Raw genomic sequence first — 16,175 nt, forward strand, 5'->3', positions numbered from 1 at the left:
ACTCTTCGTGACCCCATGGACCAGAGCACGCCAGGCTCTCCTGTCTTCCACTGCCTCCCGCAGTTTGGTCAGACCCATGTTTGTAGCTTCGAGAACACTGTCCAACCATCTCATCCTCTGTCATCCCCTTCTCCTTGTGCCCTCCATCTTTCCCAACATCAGGGTCTTTTCCAGGGAGTCTTCTCTTCTCATGAGGTGGCCAAAGTATTGGAGCCTCAGCTTCACGATCTGTCCTTCTAGTGAGCACTCAGGGCTGATTTCCTTAAGAATGGATACGTTTGATCTTCTTGCAGTCCATGGGACTCTCAAGAGTCTCCTCCAGCACCATAATTCAAAAGCATCAATTCTTCTGCGATCAGCCTTCACTACCCGGATGTCAGGGAACTGCCATCAGTGCCGGAGGGAGAGAGCAAAATCCAGAGGGATTCCAGAGAGCGTCCCGGGATTGGGAGAGGCAGCCCATCTTCTGGGGAAGAGAATCAACGTAGCACCAGTGGAGAAGGGGGGCAGATGGGGGAAGTGACGAGGTGGTCCCATGACTCCTTGCCGGGGACCAGCGGGGAGAGTAGGGGTCCTCCGCCGCCTACGCCCTCCTTGCGCAGAAGGCTTTTGCGCAGAGAGAGGAGGAGGAGACTAGGCGTCAAAGAGCTTCTTTGCTGGAAGAAGTTTAAGAAATGCCCACTGACGCATTCTGCCAGCGATTGAGACAGCCACGGGTGAGTGGCTGTCCGGACAGAAAAGGTTCACTCAGGCAACCCAGCCAGGTGTTTGCACTGGCTTACGCACGAGCAACCCCTAGAACCATTACAGCAATCCATCAGTCCCTGACGTTGCTTGTGCGCAGCCCCGGAGAGGCAGCATGATGAGCCAAACAGAGCCGGCCGGAGGGACAGAGCAAGAAGCCATGGTGCGAGGTCTGGTCGAGAGGAACCGAGACCTGGAGACGCATGTCGCTACCCTGTCTGCACGGCTGGAGGAGAGACGGGCTCAGGATGCACAGGTCAGAGCCACCCCGATAGGGAGGAAGGTCCCCGGGCTGGTACACAAGTTTGGTGGAAAGCCCCAAGACTACAATGCCTTCCGAACGGAAATTCAATTCGCTTTGGAATTGCAGAAAAATGACTTTGCGGATGACGGGGAGAGGGTGGCTTACATTGTTGGACATCTGCAGGATGGGGCGTGCGAATGGATCAGGTCCCTAATGGCGACGCAGAATGATGCATTGAAAGATCTTAAGAAATTCTACCAGGCAATGGACGTGATGTTCTCCAGCGAGGTGGAGCAAAGCGTGAGACGGAGGGAGCTGATGGGGTGCAAGCAGGGGAGCCTGTCCGTCAGAAACTACTGGTCGCGTTTTGCAATGTGAATCCACAAGCTCGGGTGGGATCTGGACTCTGAACCAGTACAAATGTTGTTTGAAGCGGGTTTGGCCCCTGAAGTGAAAGACGAGTTGTCTCAAGCACCCCGCCCGCGGTCAATGAATGAACTCACAAAGTCTGTGCTTGCGATCGGTGTACGCCAGGAAGCGCGGGCTCAGGAGAAGCGGGAGATAAGGGCGGAACGTTTCCATGACAACCGCATTCCGGAGATGCCGAGGGACCCTTCCCAGGCGGCGGAGCCGATGGAAATTGATGGAGCACGTGTACGCGAAGTTTCAAATGCTGGTGAAGGTCGGAAAAGGGAGGGGAACGAGTGGAAAACTACCAAGAAGTGTTTCCTCTGTCAGCGACCGGGACATTTTGCAAAGGTCTGCCCTCAACGAAAAGCCTGGCAAGGCATGATGGGGGCTGCAGGCCACGACGAGAAGGGGGAGGAAGGGCCGGTGCAGGGAAACGACAACGCCTGGCTGCCAACCAGCAGGGGCAGCAGCCAGGCCAGCAACCAATAGAAGTGCCCCAGCCTGACCCTCCCAAGGCAGCTATAGCCATAGAGGTGGTGCTAGAACTCCCAAACGGGCACCCCGTCAAAGTGGAGGGGCTGCTAGATTCTGGCAGCTCGTGTAATTTCTTCAGCAGAGACTTCGCTCTGGAGCACCAGCTCCACCTGTTGCCACTAGACTTTCCCTTGCAGGTGACCACCATCGATGACAGGGAACTCCTGGGAGGGGAAGTGACACACCAGACACCGCCAATGCGAATGAGTGTCTCCAGGCACACGGAAACCATTGCCTTTCACGTGGCCACGCTGGCAGGACCCCCAATAATACTGGGAATGAGCTGGCTGGCAATACATGACCCAGTGATGTCATGGCATCAGCGGTCGCTCACCTTTGGGTCAGCTTACTGTTTAGAACACTGTCTGGGAGGGAAGGAACCAAGAATGACTGTGGCCAGGGTGGCTGGGGTGGCCCTGTAGCAAAAAAGGGAGGTGCCACCACAATATGCTGATTTGAAGGAGGTCTTCAGCGAGAGGGAGGCAGACAGACTGCCCCCCTCCCACAGGCCATTTGACTGCCAAATCAACCTGCTTCCAGGGGCTCAGTTACCGGTGGGTAAGCTGTATGCCATGTCCGATCGGGAGATGCAGGAGTTACGGCAGGTTATTGACAAGAACCTGAAGAGAGGTTTCATGAGGGAATCAAAGGCGGTGGGGGGCAGTCCAGTGTTCTTTGTAGACAAAAAAGAGACTAATCAGCCCAGATTAGTCGTGGATTACAGGGCCCTAAACCTTGTGTCAGAACCCGTGACTTTCCCAATGCCCAGGATTGACGATATTTTGACACGTGTGAGGCAGGGGAAGATTTTTACCAAGCTGGACCTCAGGGGAGCATACAATCTGATTAGGATAAGGGAGGGGGACGAATGGAAAACGACCATGTTCACCCCCCTGAGGGCTTTTGAGTACTTAGCCATGCCATTTGGATTACAATCGGGGTCCGCCTGCTTTCAAGCCTTCATGCACCATGTGTAGGGGCCCCTGCTGTACAAGAACTGCGTCGCCTTCTTGGATGACGTCTTAATCTATTCGGACAATGAAAAGCAACACGTCAGGGAGGTGCTACAGAGATTGAAGAAGCATCAGTTGTGGGTCAAGCTGGAAAAATGCCAATTCCACGCCAGGGAGGTTGAATTCCTGGGGTACAGGTTGTTAGACAAAGGACTAGCCATGGATCCGGGCAAAGTGAAGGCAGTGCTGGAATGGAAAGCCCCCCAAAACAGAAAGGATGTGCAGAGGTTCCTAGGCTTCAGCAACTTCTACAGGAAGTTCATAAAGAAGTTCGCTCACTTGACAGCGCCCATAACGGATTGTCTTAGTAGCAAAAAGAAATTCGCGTGGACAGAGGATGCGCAGCAACCCTTTGAAAAACTGAAGAAGGCGTTCGCCTCGGAAGAGCAGCTCCTGCACGTGGATCCGGAGAAGCCCATGAGACTGGAGACGGACGCGTCCGACCGCGCGATTGGAGCGGTCCTTTTGCAGCCCGGGGCCAAGCAGAACTGGAGGTCGTGTGCCTTTTTCTCTAGGAAGCTGAGCAAGTCGGAGCAAAACTACACGGTGTATGACCAAGAACTGCTTGCGCTCTATGCGGCATTTCGGCAATGGAGACATCTATTGATAGGGGCGTGGCACAAGATCCAGGTTTGAACTGACCACAAGAACTTGGAATACTGGCGGACCACGCAAGTGCTCAACCAGAGACAGATCAGATGGTCCCAGGAGTTTGCCAAGTTTTCCTTCGAGATCCGATACGTGCCGGGAGAGGAAAACGTAAGGGCAGATGCTCTCTCCCGGAAACTGGAGTACATGGAAGGAGAGGGGCCACCAGAGACCAGGCACGTGTTCCCCGAGGACCGGTGTGGGGGGGGGAGTGTTGGTTGGGAAACGAGAACTGGCAGGTCTCACCAGAGACGACAAGTTTGCTCAGACAAAAATCAGGGAACTCAGGGACGGAAAGGAAGTCAATGGAGGGTTTGAGGAAAAGGAAGGGCTACTGTACTATAAGGGGGCGCTGTATGCACCAGGGGAGACTTTGAGGGGGAAGGTACCATGACAACCCAACAGCTGGGCACTTTCGACAGCACAAGACCATGCTACAGTTCTGGTGGCCAAAGGTGAGGGAAGACGTACGAGAATATGTACGAGGGTGCGACCGATGCCAGAGGGCAAAGGGGGAAAGGGCTGCCCCCGCGGGGCTACTGGAACCCTTACCTACACCGGAAAGGCCCTGGGAGGTGGTGTCCATTGATTTTATGACAGATCTGCCCAAGTCAAGGGGAACGACAGCGGTCATGGTAGTGGTCGATCTACTGACTAAAATGTGCCATTTCGTAGCTTGCTCGCATGCAGCAACGGCAGAGGAGATAGCCAGGCCGTTTGTGGATCACATTTTTAGACTGCATGGGGCCCCATTGAGGGTTATCTCAGATCGAGGGAAACAATTTACTTCCCGGTTCTGGCGGAGGCTCATGAGCTTGCTACAGGTCGAGGTGAGCTTCTCGATGGCGAGGCACCCAGAAACCAATCAAGCCGAAAGAGCGAACGGTATACGCCAGCAGTACCTACGCTGCTATGTCAGCGAGGGACAGAATGATTGGGGAGAGAAATTAGCTTTGGCTGAATTTGCGTACAATAACGCTAAACACGTGTCCATGGGAATGAGCCCTTTCATGGCCAATTACAGGTGTCATCCCAGGGCCTTCCCGGGGCGGGGGGGGGGGAGGAAGGATGGAGTGTACCTGCGGCTGAGCAATTGGTGGAGGAAATGGAGGCCTTACACCAGCAACTCAGGCTGAACTTGGAGCGGGCCAAGGAAGTTTACAAGAGGCAGGCGGACAGGCACCGTCAGGAGGGGGAGGCCATACGGGTGGGAGACCAGTGTGGTTGTCATCCCAAGGGTTGCCCCTAAAGGGAGGGTGCAAGAAGTTGCAGCCTAGGCGGCTGGGGCCTTTTGAGGTAATACAGTAGGTTAACCCAGTGGCATTTAAACTCAAGTTGCCGGACAGCATGAAGATACACCCGGTGTTCCATAGGTCCCTACTTTCACCTTACAGGGAGGGGCGAGAATTCCCGGGACGGGAGGGAGGGGTTACCACCCACCCGCGGGTAGAGGAGAGGGAACACTGTAACGAAGCCACGGAAATACTCGATTCAAGGTGGCGAGGTCGCCAGGTAGAGTACTTGGTAGCCTGGGAGGGGGAACCTCGGTCTGAAAACACTTGGGTCCCTGCTGAATCAATCACTGACGGGTAACTGGTGGAAGAATTCCACGGTATGTTCTTGGATAAGCCCAAACCATTAGCTAGATTCTGGGAGGAAGAATTTGGACCCACAGATGACGAAGGGGACTTTGTGGGTTTTCCTGCCTCTGAAGAGGAGGGAGGGGAGGTGTCCAAGGGAGAAGGATCAGACTGGGAAGTTCAACTAGCGGGACGAAGTCCGAGCGGATGGGAGGCTGGTTTTGAATCCTCAGGAGATGATGACAGGGGATTCCCCGCATCGTCGACCGAGAGAGAGGAGGTTGTACCAGAAAATCGCGCCAGGGGTGGGGGTGGGGGTCCTGAGGAGGAGGTGGATGTCAGGGAACTGCCATCAGTGCCGGAGGGAGAGAGCAAGATCCAGAGGGATTCCAGAGAGCGTCCCGGGATTGGGAGAGGCAGCCCATCTTCTGGAGAAGAGAATCAGCTTAGCTCCAGTGGAGAAGGGAGGCAGATGGGGGAAGCGGCGAGGCGGTCCCATGACTCCTTGCCGGGGACCAGCGGGGAGAGTAGGGGTCCTCCGCTGCCTACGCCCTCCTTGCGCAGAAGGCTTTCACGCAGAGAGAGTAGGAGGAGACTAGGCGTCAAAGAGCTTCTTTGCTGGAAGAGGTTTAAGAAACGCCCACTGACGGATTCTGCCAGCGATTGAGACAGCCACAGGTGAGTGGCTGTCCGGAGAGAAAACGTCCATTCAGGCAACCCAGCCAGGTGTTTGCACCGGCTTACGCACGAGCAACCCCTAGAACCATTACACCTAAGGAGTCTCAAAGCGGCTCACAATCTCCTTTTCCTTCCTTCCCCACCACAAACACTCTGTGAGGTGAGTGAGGCTGAGAGACGAGAGAAGTGTGACTAGCCCAAGGTCACCCAGCAGCTGCAGGCGGACGAGCAGGGAAGCGGACCTGGTTTGCCAAGTTATGAGTCCACCGCTCTTAACCACTACACCACACTGGCTCTCTAAAGCATCTCTAACAGATAGCCATCCAAACTCTGCTTAAAAACCTCCAAGGAAGGAGAGTCCATGGTCAGATCCAGCTCCTTCTTTGGTCCTTGGGAGCAAAGTTCAGGCCAAACTTCCAATTCCCCAAAACACCTTTTGACTTTTCATCATCATGTTTTTCTCCAGCTCTGCACCTGCTGCCTGAGCGATTCAAGACTTCGGAAAGTTAGTGTGATGAAACTTATTCCACTTGGAATAATCAAAATTATAGTCATCTCATCTTCTAAATGCTCAGGAGATATTTCTGGAGGTTACATCAGCCTCAGAAAGTAGCACGACCATATTAATTGCACTGTGTCTGGTAAAGAAAAAGTTGGTGCCGAGAATATTTCCTGTGTTGGAAACAGACTGAGTCAAGATGCAGAGCTGGCGAAAGAGGGGTGTGCCTGCCTTGTGCTTCTGAGCTCAGAAGGTATAGTTGAAAACCAACCAGATTGGCAAAGCCCACCCAGTCTGGTCTTGCAAGAGTCTTTGGGTTTTTCTGCTTTGCCTCCTTGGCAGGTAAGAGGAGGAGGAGGCAGAGCCAGAATGAGATCCCTGCTCCTTCTGTTGCAGCTTCTCCTGCTGCTGATGATACCCTTTGGAGTCTGCAGGAACCACAAGGCGAAATGCCCCTTGAATCTGGTCAGGGATCAAACGGATGCTCGCAATTACTACCGGCCTGGACACTTTCTCATCACTGGGATCATATCTCCAAAACGCTTTTATGTGGAAACTCCATACATCTTTTCTCAGACACCCTTCGCCAGCACTGAAGAGTATGTACTTCACAGTTTCATGGTCCTCCAGTCCTTCTAGTGGTTCCTATTTATCAAGGAAGGAGCCCCTTTCTCAGGGCTGGGGAGCCAAGGGCTGATGTGGCAGGTCTACCCTGCCCTGACCATTGGTCTTGCTGGCTGGTGCTGATGGGAGCTGGGGAGTCCAGTAAAAGATTCCACCCAAACCTCTCCTATTTCAATGTTCCCTGGGTCTTCCTTAGTGAAACACTCTCCTACCTTTGATTCTGTGTTGCTTTTAGGAGAATGCAAGGATGCCAATCAATCTAGTCAGGAGTCAAAAGGATGCACTGAATTTCCCCAGCTGCAGAATGCCATGAAACTCAATTCCCAAGGCTCAAGGGTTTTATTCAATATTATTCCATTTGGACAATTCAGAAACTGTTGTTAGGGAATGCTACAGTTTTACAAATGGAATTTAAGATCCTCTGGGTGACATTTGGTGGCTGAAGAGCAGAAAAGATGTACTTTAATTGAAATGATGAATAAAATAATATGAATCAGGAGACTTCCTTGTTCATGGAGTCAGGTCTCTAAAATGTGAAAAGGAATTATTCCTTTTTTCACATACACAACTGGCCTCATTTCTAAGTAGTGAGATGTTTGATATTTCTTCACGTGGAATCCATAGGTACCTGTTTCCTATCCCAGAGGGAGGCATGAAACTCAAGCAATTTCCAAGCTGCCAAAATTATTTTATGTTTATTCTATTTGGATCATTTGTGAACAACCTTAGCCCAGTTCTCTTGACACAATACCACAGGAGACCCTCAGCTCACCATGGGCTACATTAAAGGTTTCCTCCTCCAATCTCAGCACTTTTTCCTTTCTGTCACTGTCTTTTTAAAAATAATTAGAAGCGTTTTAAGAAACGCTAGAAAATGGGTGGATTTTTATGGGTGGAACGATATGCTTCAAATAAAATGATTATATAAAAGAATACAGACCAGGGTGTGTCCTCATTGGTGGAGTCACTGATCCAAACATGGGCAAAATTAAAGATTTTACCACACACTCAAACCTGAAAGCCACCAGGCCTCATTTGTAACTAAAAGGGGACTGAGGTATTTGGTACTTCTCCTCATTCAATCAAATTGTCTCTTATCTACCTTTGGTCCAGCCCCTTGGAAGAAGCCAAAGACCACTGCAGCAAAAGAAGCCCTTGCAGCAACTTCCCAGTATATCACAATTTTTGAGGGGCGCCTTCATTTCTTACTCATAGAACCATAGTAGAATAGAATCATAGAGCTGTAGAGATGGAAGGAACCCGGAGGAATCTCACCTGAAGCATCCATGACACATGGTCGCCTTCGGAGGGAGTCTCTTCCACTGTTGAACAGCTCTGTGTGCTGTTTGCATTCAAAGCTCCGGTCATGGAGCAGCGATCTCCAAATCTTTGTTCTATGCTAGACAGGAAAAGGTTTGATATTAATGTAAAAGGATAAATAAATACTAATCTTTGTGGATCATATAATGCTTCCTCCCTCCCATTCATATGAATATCAGTTTCACTCTTTTTAAATAATTCATTTATTGCAGGGATGGAACTAGGTTCCTCTGGCACATGTTGTCTTTCCTGTTCACCATCCAAGAGATCAACCAGGATCTCAGGCTCTTACCCAACATCACCCTGGGCTACAACATCTATGAGAACTATTGCGATGCAAGGATGACTTCGGACGCCATGCTAGAGCTGCTTGCAGGCAGTGGATGCAATATTCCCAATTATCACTGTGGAGAACAGAATCACCCGCTGGCTGTTCTTGAAGGAGGCAATACTGTCATCTCAAGAATGATTTCAGCCTTGTCAGGCATCTACAAAATCCCACAGGTAAGTAGTGGGAGAGCATGGAAGCACAGAGAATTTCAACTGTGTAAAATTCTGCTTTCTCTTTGGTGGGGTCAAGTGCGGACATTTTTAAAAATGGGAAAATCCTGAGCTATGAATCCAACATCCCCTTTTCAAAACTGAGCCTTCACCAACTTGACACCTCCAGATGTTTCAGACTAAAACTCCCATCAGCCTCAGCTAGCAGAGATTTAGATATCAGTCATTTCATATGATTAAATACCTGTTATGCTGAAAGTAAAATAAATTGCTGATCTTTTGCTTTCCTTGCTAGATCAGTTATGGCTTCACTGCCCAGGTTCTTGAAGGTAAAACCCTATTCCCTTTTGTCTACCGGATGACTCCCAAAGAGGAAAGTCAGTACCAGGGGATTATTGAATTGCTCCTGTATTTTGGATGGACGTGGATTGGCCTCTTCACTCCAGACAATGACAGTGGAGAAAGATTTGAGAGCGCTGTGAAATCTCTGATGCTCAGCAAAGGGATCTGCATTGCTTTTTCAAAAATTATACCAGAAAATGATATAAATCAATCTATCAGGCCTGGGGAACCTTTTTTCCTATGGAGACAAGTTGGGGTATTTGTTTCCTATATAACCAATGCACTGGGTATCATGATACTCCTGTCAATAAACATGGTATATGAGAAGGAAATAGGGGCGAAAGTCTGGGTCACAACAGCTTTGCTAGAAATCAGAGCTGGCATTTACCTCCCTTCAGATATGTTCCAGCACCTCCATGGTTCTCTGTCCTTTGCAATTCAGACTGGAATAAGGAGCAGCAAAGGTGACAAATTGCAGTTCAATCTTCTGGATTATTTGAATCAAGCATTTCAGTGTTCATATTCAAAGCATCTGTTGTCCGTGAAAGGCAGGATAAGATGCAGAGAGGAGGAGAAACTGCAGCCATTATCCCAAGGGGGGCGTGAGAGAACCCTGTCTTATGACAGCTATGGCACTTACATCAATGTTCAAGCTGTGGCTCAGGCCTTGCATGCTTCGCTTTCATCTAGATCCCAGAGGAGGCTGATGGGGGAGGAAGGAGAGCAATGGGGACCCCAAAGGCTACAGCCGTGGCAGGTATTTCCTTCCCCTTTTTGCAACCTGCAGTCCACACAGATGCTGATCTTGACTCGGAATAGACCTGCAAAATATCATAGTTACTATTAGTACTAGTAATAGTAGCATAGAGCACAACATTTCTCTGATGAAAATAGAGACGTCCCATAACGATAATTTTACTGTTGATATCCAGAGCTTTTTAAAGGCGGAACTCATTGAAACTCAGTTTTGGCACCTCTCAGGTGGGTGCCATTGCCATTCTCAGAGGGAGGTGTTCATGGTGAGTTCCGGCACCTTCTTTTCTAGAATACCACTGTTTATACATCTTCTTCAGTTGCCTCAGCACTCTGGGCAGCTCCCAAAATGAAGAAATTCATACTAAAATATTAAACATATTAAAAATTCCCAATATAGGATTGGACGCCCTGTGGGTTGAATAACTCCACATCCACCAACATTTCTCCAATGAACAAAGGGACATTCTAAGGAAAAGTGGGAAATTCTGGGATCAAATGACAAACTGTCTCTAATTCAGGGACATCCCTGGAAAATTGGAGCACTTGCAGGGTCTGTAGTAATAAAAATGGCTGAATAGGAATTCCAGTCTACATGAGATACACGCAGGCCCCAAATCAGAACAGGTTGAAGTGAGTAGGACTGAGAGATATCCATCTTGGCTTCAAGGTTTCTCAGTGCTGGTGCTTTCCCCTGTGATTCCAGCTTCACCCTTTCTTAAGAGAAATCCGGTGTCTGAATACTTCCAGAGGCAGGCTGTGCTTGGATGAGAACTGGGAGCTGCCAGCAGACTTCGATATTATGAACTGGGCCATCTATCCCAATAAGTCTCGTGACCTTGTGAAAATTGGGAATATACGGAGAGAGACGTCTGCTGGCATAAAGTTCACCATTAACCCAGAAGCCATTGAGTGGAACAAGAAATTCAATAAGGTAGGGCAAATCACAGAGGGAGAAGGCTAGGAAATGCTTATTATGTTTTTCCTTAAACAACCGCTGAAAAATGACCATATCAGGTTGACCAATGGTGTCTTGACCCTCAATAGCAGCTGCAACCACCACTCCTTCTTTCCACAGCAGTTTAGATAGGAGGGGAATTTGGGGTGCTCAAAGAAAGGATAGAACCCAGAGGTACTCAGAGAAGACACCATCTATTTCCGAGCCAGACTGAGAATTTAAGAATTCTGGACAGAATCTTTAACCGAATGGACTACGTAGATAAGAAGAAAAGGGAAAGCCCCTAGTAAAAATGAACTATTGGGCTTTCATACAAGCAGAAGGATGGAAAGTAATTTATTTTAGAAATGATAATTACTGATTTATTGTGGATTTTTTAATTTGTGTAGTAAGCTCACTTGTAGATGTTGCAAATGCTAAACTATTGTAAGTGCAGGAATTGAGAAGTGCACAGCTGTTGGTGAAGGAGGAGAAGTTAAAAAATATTGTAATGTAAGGTTAATGTTAAGAAATGACATTTAAACTAAAAATAACTAGGGAAATAGATCAGCAACAAGAGGAAACCTTGCTTGCCTCAAGAAGAGAGTGAGGGAAACCAATATTTGGAAAAGTCATATTAAATTTGTCTTTATTAGTGGTTGAGAGATTATCAGAATCCTGAACTTTGGGGAAATCACATTTCAGACTCCATTGCCATTTTCTTTGAAGATTTATTAAGCAGGGAAGCAGGTAAACGGAGAAGAGGAAACAGAGTTCTGTGGCGCAAACCTCAGTTGTCCTGAACTAATTATGAAGAACAAGATATTCTGGTCGCCCCAAGGGTCAGTGGGGGGTGGAAAGGACCCTGATGAGGGGTCAAAGGCTGCAATCCAGAGATCCGTTTAAACTCACTCTATGTGTGAATTAAGGTAAAGGTAACGGGACCCCTGACCATTAGGTCCAGTCGTGGCCGACTCTGGGGTTGCGGTGCTCATCTCGATTTATTGGCCGAGGGAGCCGGCGTACAGCTTCCGGGTCAGGTGGGCAGCATGACTAAGCCACTTCTGGCGAACCAGAGCAGTGCATGGAAACGCCGTTTACCTTCCCGCCGGAGCGGTACCTATTTATCTACTTGCACTGGTGTGCTTTTGAACTGCTAGGTTGGCAGGAGCAGGGACTGAGCAAAGGGAGCTCACCCCGTCGTGGGGATTCAAACCGCCGACCTTCTGATCGGCAAGCCCTAGGATCTGTGGTTTAACCCAGAGTGCCACCAGCTTCCCTATGAGTGAATTACATACCCACAAATACTCCTAACTGTTCCTCTTTGTTGCACCTTCTTGTCTTTCTGGTTAGGCCGTGCCTCGTTCCAGGTGTACAGAAAGATGTCGACCTGGATATGCCAAGGTGGTTCTGGAAGGAAAGCCCATTTGCTGCTACGCTTGCGCTCGGTGTGCGGAAGGGACCTTCTCCGCCCAGGAAGGTGGGTGACGCCAAGGGGGAAGGTATTTCTGGAGAGAGTAAACACAGGGCAGAAACCCAGTCTCACCCACTTTTTGTGAGATTTCTGCAGACATTGGGGAATGTGGCTCCTTCCTCAGTTTCTTTAGGATTAATCGCCTTCATTACATCCTGGAAGAGAGTTGAAAGGAATGATCATAAGGAAGAAATCTCTAGGATTTCTTCAAAACATAACAGAGTTCTTCAAAACGTAATAGAGCATAGATCATTAGGGATGTAAGTGATGCTGCAGCTACTTTTTTAAATTTAAGATATTTATTAAAAAATTTAAGGTATTACAGTAAAAATGAAAAAAGAAAAAGAAAAATACAAAATAAAGACAGTTAAAAACACATTAATTTTCCTTTATTTATTTTCCTTACGCTTATTTCCCCGGACCTCCTCATACCTCCCTTTTTTGTATTCCACTCTAATTTGTTAGTTCAGCAAATCCTTGCCATTAAGCTTTTACCCATTTATAAGCCTTTTTCATATCTCTTAAAGCATTACAGCTGGAAACCACTTAATTTCTATCCAACATCATTCTAATATTCATTAATTTTACAATATTTCTGTAAATAGTCTTTGAATTTCTTCCAATCTTCTTTCACTGACTCTTCCCCCTGGTCTCGGATTCTGCCAGTCATTTCTGCCAATTCCATGTAGTCAATCACCTTCATCTGCCATTCTTCCAGAGTGGGTAGATCTTGTGTCTTCCAATACTTTGCAATGAGTATTCTTGCTGCTGTTGTAGCATACATAAAAAAGTTCTGTCCTTCTTTGGCACCAATTGGCCGACTATGCCCAGGAGAAAGGCCTCTGGTTTCTTCAGGAAGGTATATTTAAATACCTTTTTCAATTCATTATATATCATTTCCCAGAAAGCCTTAAACCTTGGGCACGTCCACCAAAGGTGAAAGAATGTACCTTCAGTTTCTTTAAATTTCCAACATTTATTATCGGGCAAATGATAGATTTTTGCAAGCTTGACTGGGGTCATGTACCACCTGTACATCATTTTCATAATATTCTCTCTTAGGGCATTAGATGCCGTAAACTTCATACCTGTGGTCCATAACTGTTCCCAGTCAGCAAACATAATATTGTGTCCAACATCTTGTGCCCATTTAATCATAGCAGATTTCACCGTTTCATCCTGAGTATTCCATTTCAACAGCAAGTTATACATTCTTGACAAATTCTTAGTTTTGGGTTCTAACAGTTCTGAGCTGCAGCTACTTTTTTTCTCTTCCCCAGATGCAGAACATTGCACCAAATGCGCAGAAGATCACCATTCAAACAAGGACAGAGATCAATGTGTCCCCAAGATTATCATCTTCCTTGCTTATGAAGAATATTTGGGAATGGTGTTAGCTTCCGTTGCCCTCTTCTTGTCCTTAACAGCAGGCATTGTGTTGGGAATCTTCTTTAAATACAAGGAAACTCCCATAGTCAAAGCCAACAACCGGGACCTCTCCTACATCCTCCTCGTCTCCCTCCTGCTTTCCTTTTTGTCCTCCTTCCTCTTCATCGGGCACCCAAGGGAAGAGACCTGCCTTCTCCGACAAACGGCCTTCAGCATCATCTTCTCAGTTGCTGTTTCTTCTGTCTTGGCAAAGACCATCATGGTGGTGCTGGCCTTCCTGGCCACAAAGCCCGGGAACAGGGTGAGGAGATGGCTGGGCAAGAGTCTGGCCAACTCCATTGTCATCTCCTGTTCTGGGGGGCAAGTTCTCATCTGCACCATCTGGCTGGGCTCTTCTCCCCCATTCCCAGAGCCCGACATGCGCTCCCAGGTGGAAGAGATCGTCCTGCAATGCAACGAAGGGTCTGTGGCCATGTTTTACGTTGCCCTTGGCTACCTGGGCTTCTTGGCTGCCACCTGCTTCACGGTGGCTTTCTTAGCCAGGAAGCTGCCCGGCTCCTTCAACGAAGCCAAGCTGATCACCTTCAGCATGCTGGTCTTCTGCAGTGTTTGGGTGTCTTTTGTGCCCCCCTACCTGAGCACCAAGGGCAAGTACATGGTGGCCGTGCAGATCTTCTCTATGTTGGCCTCCAGCGCTGGGCTTCTGGGCTGCATCTTCCTTCCCAAGTGCTACATTATTGTGCTGAGGCCTGATCTGAACACAAAGGAGCACCTGACAACAAGGAATTAAGGGGACATCTGATTCTTAAAACATTCCATGTTCCTGATGTCCAGAAGTGCATAAAGGAAACACACATACTCATCCATGTTCCTCCTTCTCCGCCTCTGAAAGAGATTGTGTTCATTCTTAGCCCAGGTTTTAGGGAAGTCCTGTTGACATGAACAGTAAGATGGGAGGAAATGTTTTGCTATCTTGCTTTGCCAATGACTACAATGAGTCCTGATCTACTTCCCTTAGTTTGTAAAGTTTTATCATTTAATCATTTTTTGCTTTGAGAAGTTATATTTATCTCACAACAAGATAGGCTGGAGGGAGGGAGGAGTTAGGTCTTTGAGTGTGATTCCTTTGTCCTAACTACCTATTAACCATATCAATTCTGATATTCAACAATAGTTCCTAGTTATGTCATTTCTATTTATTGAATTTTCTCCATTTTCTACATGTATGCTGTATCATTCATAAGTACACTTCATCTCATTTTGTTCTCCTAAGCTTTGTATATCAATAAAGTGAGAAATTCATTTAAGACATCTTCCGTAGTCTGTTGGTTTAATTTCTGTATTGTGTAACCTCTGCTCCCTGTTCCAAAGAGTAGCAACTGACCTTAGCCAAGCCTTGACTGGAGTACAATGGATTTTATTGCGTTGTCCAGGATATGACACATTGTGCACTGATGTTGAGTGGTCCACCAGATTACGAGTGAGCCAGCAAGAAGTTTAGCATTGGAGGGAAGCAATGAGACAATGCCAAATAGTTGTATTCCCTGCCTGCCAAACCTTTTCAGAGGAGGCATCTTATGCTCAGTCAGGAAGGAAGAGCGAGAGGCCTCCTCCTCCAACTCTGGTTCCTCCCATTCAGGTCCTCCTCCTCCTACTCAGGTTCCTCCCATTCAGGTCCCCATTACAGAGCAAAGCCAAGATCAAAAGGGCAAGTAAAAATAATTGACAGATCAGCCACTGACAAAGCATTTATATTAATTAGTCAAGATTGTATCCTACTTAAACTTTCATCACTTCAAATTGGTGGAAACTCTCATTCTTATTATGATTCAACTTGTAGCATTCCAATGAAGGGTGCTATATAAATTTAAGCTGGGAGGAGCCTCTCCTCTGGCTTGACTTATTTCATTATTATTACTAATATTATTAAGTAATAAAGTATGAATTTGGGGGGAGGGGAATACATTACATTAGTGTCCAGTCATTGCATTTCTATAGGATACTTCATTTCAATCAATCAATCAATCAATCAATCAAATCTTTATTACAGTAGTAGACCAGCATCAGTAGAGTGGGGTACAATCATTTTCAGTCTGTAAAACGTTTCGGAAAGCGAAAAAGTATTTAACACAAAGTATATATAAAAGTCTAAAAGACGCTAAAAGAAGGGTTTGGGAGCATTAGGAAGAGCATAAGAAGAGAAGAAGAAGAAGAGTTTGGATTTGATATCCCGCCTTTCACTCCCTTTAAGGAGTCTCAAAGCGGCTAACATTCTCCTTTCCCTTCCTCCCCCACAACAAACACTCTGTGAGGTGAGTGGGGCTGAGAGACTTCAGAGAAGTGTGACTGGCCCAAGGTCACCCAGCAGCTGCATGTGGAGGAGCGGAGACGCGAACCCGGTTCCCCAGATTACGTGACTACCGCTCTTAACCACTACACCACACTGGCTCTCTATAAAGACTATGGCCACCAATTTACAGAGCA

At 47.6% G+C, this 16,175-nt stretch overlaps 1 protein-coding gene across 1 annotated transcript; it reads left to right on the plus strand.

Moving 5' to 3' along the window:
• Positions 1 to 6,720: 6,720 nt before the first annotated feature.
• LOC308577750 (vomeronasal type-2 receptor 26-like) lies at positions 6,721 to 14,998 on the plus strand (the record flags this gene model as incomplete). Its single annotated transcript, XM_081178182.1, has 6 exons — positions 6,721 to 6,950; positions 8,508 to 8,799; positions 9,092 to 9,895; positions 10,598 to 10,825; positions 12,182 to 12,308; positions 13,583 to 14,998. 6 exons carry the CDS (start codon positions 6,721 to 6,723, stop codon positions 14,479 to 14,481), a joined length of 2,580 nt encoding a protein of 859 aa, XP_081034308.1. The 3' UTR covers positions 14,482 to 14,998.
• Between the last annotated feature and the right edge of the window lie 1,177 nt (positions 14,999 to 16,175).

This window comes from Podarcis bocagei (assembly GCF_964188305.1).
Source record: "Podarcis bocagei genome assembly, chromosome: 18".
Taxonomy (NCBI): Eukaryota; Metazoa; Chordata; class Lepidosauria; order Squamata; family Lacertidae; genus Podarcis; species Podarcis bocagei.